The sequence below is a fragment of the Oryza sativa genome, chromosome 3, assembly GCF_034140825.1.
Source record: "Oryza sativa Japonica Group chromosome 3, ASM3414082v1".
NCBI classification, from domain to species: domain Eukaryota; kingdom Viridiplantae; phylum Streptophyta; class Magnoliopsida; order Poales; family Poaceae; genus Oryza; species Oryza sativa.
Window position 1 is genome coordinate 37,381,467 of NC_089037.1, and position 8,534 is coordinate 37,390,000.

The 8,534-nt window shown below is 52.5% G+C and overlaps 1 protein-coding gene across 1 annotated transcript in view; it reads right to left on the reverse strand.

Moving 5' to 3' along the window:
* Positions 1 to 262: 262 nt before the first annotated feature.
* Positions 263 to 8,534, reverse strand: part of LOC4334882 (kinesin-like protein KIN-14N) — a 10,066-nt gene continuing 1,794 nt past the window's right edge. The window contains 8 exon segments of the mRNA XM_026024114.2: positions 263 to 779; positions 873 to 977; positions 1,073 to 1,177; positions 1,258 to 1,339; positions 1,679 to 1,878; positions 1,977 to 2,138; positions 2,268 to 2,377; positions 2,475 to 2,598. Of these exon segments, the coding sequence (XP_025879899.2) occupies positions 612 to 779; positions 873 to 977; positions 1,073 to 1,177; positions 1,258 to 1,339; positions 1,679 to 1,878; positions 1,977 to 2,138; positions 2,268 to 2,377; positions 2,475 to 2,598 (1,056 nt within the window). The 3' untranslated portion in view covers positions 263 to 611.

Here is an 8,534-nt window from a genome sequence, read left to right on the forward strand (position 1 = left end):
TCCCAATCCAGTATCTCTAGGGTGAGGCCCGTGATTCGTCACCCGCCTCTTTGACAGCTTCGAGCGCCTCCAGAAGGCCTGCGGCACCAAGGACGACACCCAGATCGGCTCCTCCTACGCCCACACCAAGATCATCCTCCAGGAGGTCATGGCAAAGATGGCCTAGTTTTAGTGGCGGTGTACTAGTATTTGTCTCACTTGTCATCACATTCACATATATATTCACATCTACGCTATGCAATATAACTTCATACTCAGTAAGTACTAAAAAGCAACAGAGCATTTGAATTCCAATTACTAGTCTGTCTTCTTCATCCAAACAAAGCCAGCCCAACACAACACAGGGCACCTCTCCAATAAAATACAACCAACCTCACATCTTGTTACTACCACTGCACAGTGCTGCAGCCACAAATTAAATACTACTATCTGTAATGCAATGCGATGCTCCTACAATCAACAAAGCCACATGCCAAATCAGAATATTATACACACCCTCTAAGCAAATATGCCCATGCCCAACACACGGAGGGGATGCAAATGATCCATTGCATCCCTCAAACAACACACAAATACAATTAGTCATGGACATTCATCTTGTCCAAGCCAACTCATCCTTGCGCCAAGCTACGCACTTGGGTTTGACGACGAGGGATGCCAATCTCGCACGAGTTCACCCGTGCTGCGAACCGTAGCGAGCAAATTGACTCCCCTGTAGACGACACCTCTGGAGACAGATTCACAAACATAAGTGTCTTCGAGTCTCCTCCAAGGCATGGCTTTGTCCAAGGGGAACAAAATCATTCACACATTATAACCATGGAAACCATACCAAGTTTGCAGATATTCTTAGCTGAGTGCTTAGAATTTACCTGTAGCAGGTACGTTAATTTTGAGTTCCTGAATGGAACGTGCTCCTCTTTCTTTGCAATGGAGAAGATTACATCGCTCAAGCACGAGAGGCTTTTATTAATAGCCTAAATAGCAAATTTACATCACAACAGTGGTTACGCATTGTACCATGTATACACCTTAGATGCAACAAAAACTGAGGTGTGAAATAGCAAATTACCTGTGTCTCCTTTAGCCTATCTCCGGTGGCACCGCTCTTGTTAAGCCGCTCACTGCCGGCAAGATCGATTAGATTGAGCACTCCTTGCACCTGCTGGTCTGTTCCCTGTAGAGAAAACAATCCAAATGATGACTACAAAAAATTACCAGGCATTAGCAAGACCTACATTAGAAGATATCGCATACCTCATTGACACCAAAAAATCGAAGCGTGAACACACAATGACTTCTAGATGATTCTTCGTTCATCTGTGTTCTTCCAACAGATCTGCAGATAAATAATAAAGCTGTTTACAACGTATGGCAGCAAATTTTCTTTCTTGGAGAATTCAGCTAAATTATCGTGCATTTTATAGCACAACAGTATGTAAGGCACAAATGTTGATACCATGATTGTGAAAATGGAGTCATAATAATGCCAGTTTTTGACTTATTACATTTCATTGAAATTATGCTTCTAACTTCACTTCAGGCCTTATGACTACCTGATTATGTTTCTATGTGCTCACAGAAACTATATCCAGGTTCTTTGCCTTCTTTCTGTTCTTCTGTTCTTACAAATTTAATTGAAGATTTGAAAAACTGATGAGAAGAACTAGAGTGCAACCTGCTCTGAGCAGCCCGCTTGAGGAGAGAAGAAACTTCATTGATACTCAACACATCGACGATTATGAGATCTGATACATGGGTATTACCATTGGCATCATGCTTGATACTGTACTTTGAAGCGCCACCATCTTGAATAGTTGTGTGATTAGTGGCTAGCAGATCACATATGGCTTCATTGTAGATTTCCAACATAGATGCCTAGATGTTCAAAGGTAAACATGAGAGTTACAACTATAGAAAGCCTGCACCTTTGTTAGCTCAAACAAACTGACCAATTGAAGTGGGTAAGAACTCACCTGCATCTTATATTTCCATCCCTGTGAAATAAGAGCCTGGCTTGTTTGGAAAATTTGTTCAAGTGATCTCGGAATTAATCCTTTCTGGTCATGTAATTCTGGATTTCCCATCATTGTGTATGTTTTACCCGAGCCAGTTTGGCCATATGCAAATATGCACACCTGAGTTGTTTTCACATTAGCTAGCACGAATTATAGATACTAACTTTTGTGGACTTAAACTTTTTTCCCACTCCTATAGTGGGGTTGTGCTCTTGCACTTCTCAAAGCACAGCGACAAGTAAATGTTACCTTGTAGCCATCAAGGGCGCTCTGGACGAGATGGGAAATCTCAATGAACACATCTTCTTGTGATGTCGACTGCTCAAATACTTTGTCAAATGTGAAGAAATACATTTGACCTGTGAAGAAAAATGAAGAATTACTGGAATGAATTTTCCAAGAGGTGCAGATATGAAAGTAAAAAACACAGAAGGATCGCAGCAAGTGTTACTATACCATTATGTGTCAACTCAATGCCACGACCTAAGTTTTCTCCACTCTTTGGATAAGCAACAGCTCCTGATTCATTTGGCAATAAAGGTCGCACCCTACAGAAGACTCGAATGTTTCCTTTAAGCTCCTGCAATGCAAGAGTCTTAGCAACAACACTAGAAACATAAGTCTTCGATATTCCCGTCCGTGTCGCTCCCGTCCCTAGGCGACCCGGACGGCGCCTCCCCACAACCCACCGCCGCCACCCCCTCTCTCCTCCCTCCGCCTCATCGCCGCACGAGCGGCTGGCCGGCAAGCCGGGCGGCTGCAGGGACGGCGGTGGCGAGGCTCTCTCTCTCCCGAAGGCTGCTACGGCGGGGACACCGGCGCGCCTTGACGGCGGGGGTTGTCGCGCCGGCCAGATCTGGCCCCTCCGGCGAGAGGCCAGCGGGCGGTGACGGCGGCCGGGTGGCGACGACATGACCCAGCTGCTGCGGTGGACGGCGGGATGGAGCCTGGGCGGCAGCAGGAGATGGCAACGACGGCTGCTGGATCTGGCGCTCCATTGCTATATCCGGTGGTCTCGCGAGCGACTTCGGCGAGCAAGACCAGAGCGGCGACGGTGAGGTCGCGTCCGGTGACAGCCTGGTTGTGCCGGTGGCGCCCCAACGGGATCTGGCCGCAGCACAGACACGCAGTCGGGACGGCGACCGTGGTGGCGGCGACGGCTGAGGTAGCCACGACAGCGAGGTGGCGGTGGCGGTTGAGGCAGTCGCAGCTGTGGCGGCGGCTGCATGCGGTATCGACCGTGGCTGAGTGGGAGGAGGCACGGCGGCCTCGGATGGCTAGCCGAGCGCGTGGCAAACGGCTGCAACTAGACGGCGCGACAGCGTTTGGAGGAGGGGTCGGAGACCGGCTAGGCGCAGAGAGGTGCAGCCGATGGCAGCGGAGGCCGGCTTGGCGCGAGAGGCGCGGGCGGCGGAGATGGAGGCCGGCTTGGCGCAAGAGGCGCGGCCGATGGAAGGAGGCCGGATTGGCGCGAGAGACGCGTCCGGTGGAGGAGGCCGACTTGGTGCGAGAGGCGCGGCCGGCGGTGGAGGAGGCAACCTCGGTGCGAGGAGGAGCTGCCGGTGGGTGTGGCGCAGTCTGCGGCGCACGAAGGCTAGCCGGCGGGGGCGCCAGTTGTCACACCCCAATCCGGCACCGCCGCACAACGGCACCTAATAGGAGCGTGTCGTAGGGAAAACGACGCGAACCGCTTCCTACGAAACCGCGATCTCGGTACCAGTCCCAGGACATAGTGCTGGTACCCACGGTGACAAATATGAATCATAGCAATCCTTAAAATAAATAGAGGACTTATTTACCTTAACTTAGGTGGCAGCTCAGACAGCCCGAGAATGCAACCGACGACACGGACGAGGCGAACACCAACAACAGCAGCAGCAGCGGAACCAACGGTCTAACACCCAACACCACAGGCGACGGCTAGGAACCAGGACGAAACCCTAATCTTCACTTCACTTTATCTTCTCTTCAGGGCGGAGGAACTATATATATATATTTATATAGAGCAAGGGTGAGTACTTTCGTACTCAGCAAGTCACGGGAATTTAGGTGTTTAATGCAAGCTTGGAAGAGAGGCAAGGTTGTTTTGCAAATCTTTTGTTTGAAGACATTTTGAAATCACTAAGTGATTTGTTTCTTTCTAAGTTTGGGCCGAAAAGAGACTTGCGTCTCGTTTCGACTTTAAGAGATGTTTTTCAACAGCTCATTTGGTAATATACCGACCTCCCGGGTCAGATCATTACTTCTCGGCTCCCAGAGCCATTCCACTTGATTAATCGGCTCCCAGAGCCTTTTTCATTTTCTCGGACTCCCAGAGTCCAGCTGCCCAGCAGCACAACAATCCGCTTCCACTCGGGAAGCCTAGTCTATGATGCCCGCAGACATCCCGAATCACACAGATTCGTTTCTGACCACTCAGGTCATCCATCTGCCACATAGGCTGATTCTGGTTACGATTCCCACACCACAACAACTTTTCACAAAGCACAGGCAAACAAATCTACGCAACGGGAACCACCTCACATCCGCCCATGACCGTGGGCACGGCTGTTCGAACAGTTAGTTAACCTCTGCAGAGGGGTACACTTTACCCACAAGACACGAACTTACTCCAGACACTGGCCGGTGTCAGAGGTTCGCGACAAAGCCTTTCCCAAGCCGACCCAGGGATACCTCATGCCACATAGAAGGATCAAATCCTCACATAAACATAGGCCATTTTAGGCGTTCACAAATCAAACTCCAACCACCTTGATCGGTAATTCAGCAAGCTTCTCGTTCTTGCATTACCAGGAACCCGGTTTGGCTCCAACCGACCCCGCCCCGGCGTTCCCAACTATTGGCATGCGAGGTTTCCCTGAACTGACTAGTTACTTAGCCAGGGTGTCCCATTCCACCTTGTGGTTGCACTTTGATTATGTTCGATGAGTTTCCCACAGGAATCGGTCCTTATATGCGAATACGGGACAGTGCCACATAAGCACAACCCCCACATCGCGAGTTTTCACAATTTATTTTATTTTCAAACACACCGACACCACATGTCGGGTTTTGAAGGCTTCACAAACCCTTTTCCCAAGTTTTCGACAAGCAACGGTGTATGTGGGATATTTGGTATACGCGCTCAGAGAGCACGAATACCGAGGTACCACAAGGGTGGAGCGACAAGGAATCAGGGTAGTACGACCTACGGAAATTAGTGCGACTACTGGGTAGGTCCATCGGTTTGGCACGCAAACCGAGGCCAAGCAAGTTAAGTGTGTGATTCTAATAATGCAAGTTGCAAACAAAATAATAATGACTTTTCAATTATAGGGGCAATTGATCAAAGGGTGACTTGCCTTGCTCAAGGTCTCCACGAAGCTTCACGAATCTTCGGGAAAACCCGCGATCGACGAAAATCCGATAACCGCAACTATACGCAAACAATCGAAAACCTAAACAAAGGACCAAAAGAAAGATCCTATTTAGACTAATTAGTAGTGCCATTAAATAGATCTCAATTTTACGGAATTACTGGAAGTGGAACGGAGTCAATCGGATGAGCGGTTGAGAAGATATGGATTTTCTAAGGATTAAGGAAATGTTTTGTCGGAATTTATGGAAATAATATTCTCAAGAATATTATTGACAGTCACTGACCAAGGAAAATGATTCATGGAATTTTGAAATAAGGAATTGATTTCTGAAAGAGGGAAAAATGATTTATTGAATTTATGGAAAAGAGAAATATTTGTGGAATATTGGAGAAGATATTCTCAAGAGTGTCTTTGACTCATTGACAAGTGGGGCCAACAAGAAGTGAGAGTGAGAGAGGATAGATGGGCTGCGGTCCAATGGGTGGCGGATGTGGTAGGGGGAGGACGAGGGAGCAAAGTTAGACTTTGTTCCACGGCAGCTGGTTTGGAAGAGGGAGGCGACATAGACTTTGTTCCAAGGAGCGAGGAGAGAGGTGAGGCCCATCGGCTAGCGAGAGAGAGAGAGAGGAGATGGGTCGGCTCGGGTTGGGCGGCCCACGGTCGGGTGGGTGAGGCCGAGCCGAGCCAGGCCTGCGCGCGCGGGCGACGCTGACCGGTCGCTGCTTGACCCGGTCAAGCGGAGCCGGCGGGCCAGGGTGGCGGCCACGTTGGCACGGGAGAGAGAGAGAGGGGAGGAGCCGGGCCAGAGATCGGACGGCTCACGGCGCGCGGCGGAATCCGGCGAACGGTGGCAATCCGGAGCGAGTGGCGAGCACCGGAAGCGAGAGGGGGTCACGGAGGTTCCATCCACCGGCTCGGATGTGGGAGAGGAGGCGCGACGGAGGCCGGCGACGGCGGCCGTGCGGCGGCGGGATGGGTGGCATGGCGCGGGAGCAAAAGAGGAGGCCGGCGGCGGAATTGGCAGTTTGGGGTGGTTCATTGGAGCTCAAGGTGGGTGGCGGCGAGGGGATTCGGCGCGGGACCGACCGGCGGCGGCGCGTGACTGCGCACGGCGGCGGCGGAAGCAAAGCATCGGCAAGGGCGCGATTTGGAGGACGAACGCACAAACTACCATGCCCCAGTGCTGTTTAGGAGTCGCTAGAGGGTATAGACGAGAGGATTTGGGCGGGGAGCTCACCCATGAGCGGGAACGGCGGGACGGATGGAGTCGCGGCGAGGCAGACGCGACGGCGGGGCGGCACGGTGCGGAGAGCGAGAGGGGAGGCCGGCGGCCATGGGGCAACAAGGGGGAGATCAAGGGGATCCCCGAGAGCGTGGTGGTGAGAGGGATTGACAAGAGGGGAGCCGACAGCGGCGGATTTCGACGGCGATCATCGGCGGCGAGCAAGGGGGAAAACTTCACCGGGGCAACGGGGGTTCGATTCGTTGGAGCGGGAGCATCTACGCGAGGTCGCGAGCTCATTCCACCGGTCGAGAGGGCACGGGCGACGCCGAGAGAGGCCGGCGACGGCGAGCGACGGCGAGCGACGCCCAGGACAGAGCAAGGGCGCGCGGCGAGATGTGACGAACGGCGGCGGGCGCGGCGCGGCGTGCGACAAGGGAAAAGGGGTTCAGTGGGGAGCTCACCGACGAGAGAACGGTGTCGGCGGCGCGGATGGAGTCGCGGCGAGGCGGACGCGTCGGCGGGGCGACGCGGCACCGAGAGGGCGCGGCCGGGGAAGAAGAGATGGAGAGGTGCGAGGATGGGGCGGCGTGGAGCTCCTTGTCGACTCCTTGTGCTCGCTAGCTCTCCGACACGCACGACGGCAGAGGAGGGCGAGAACGACAACGAACGGCGAGGCGGCAGTGGTGTGAGGGAGGAGAGGAAGCGGGAGGTATGGGAGGGGGTGTGGGTTTTGTAGGTGGCGATGTCGGTTTGAGAGAACCGACATTGGGGCGGTCAAGGAGATGAGGCAGGTGGCGCGAGCGGTCAAGCGGCACAGAGGTGGTGACGCCGGCGGTGGTCGGGAAAAAGGAAAAAGAAGGGGGAAAGGGGCTTGGTCCCTTGCCATAATGAGGAGAGGGAGAGTGAGGAGGAGGAGGAGAGGGAGAGCAGCTGCTTCTCCTACTCTTGGACGGGTGCGGCGTGGAGTGGCGGGGGCCATGGATGACGTCGACGATGACGGCGGCGGTCGGTTTGGCATGGAGCGGGGGCAAGGCGGCAGCGCGTGGCATCGGCGGTGCAAGGGCTGATGGCGGCGGCGACCGAGCGGCGAGCGCGCGCGCGGGAAGGGCGACCGGCGAATTCAAACGGCGGCGGCGGGAATCAGCGCCGAGGAGAGGAGTTCGACGAGAGAGAGAGAGAGAGAGAAAGAAGACGAGAGAGCGAGCGCACGCGAGGGAGGAAGGAGCGGCTGAGGGAGAGAGATGGGCCGAGGGAAAAAAAACGGCCCACAACAACCGAGGGAGGTAAACTAGACTTTTTCCGAGGAAATCGATTCGGAGGGATACGAGATTTGGAAATTGAATTTTGGATTTCGAACTTGAGGCTTGGTCTGACAAAGCAGGGAGGAGTCAAGGGGAAGCACCCAAGCGAGAATTCGGTATTTCTTTGGAGCAGAGTTATACTCGGCGGTCCGAGGGATTAGATGAGAGGGATTCAAGTGAGACCTATCTTTGGAGTTGGGACAACGGTATGGGATAGGTTCCAAGGGTAGATAGGTAGAGGGACGGATAGATTGATAGATAGATAGACAGCTGGTTAGATAGATAGATAGATAGATAGGTAGATCGATACATAGACAGATAGATCGGCTGATGGGTAGATAAACGAATAGGAAGATCGATAGACAGATCGATGGATAGATAGTAGGTAGGCAGATTGATTAGAGAGAGGGAGAGAGAGATAGGGACGAAAGAATCGACGATTGATTTCAGGATGTTGATTTCAGAGACTTGAATCGGAATTGGAATTTGAGGTGAAGGATTTTGATTTCGATGAGAGGGATCAACGGGATTTGAAATGAGATCCTTGGCACAACTTAGACTCGCACACAAAGAACGAAAATTTTCGCAATTAGGATTTTGCCGAATTAGTTTTTAACGACTCACGAAAAGC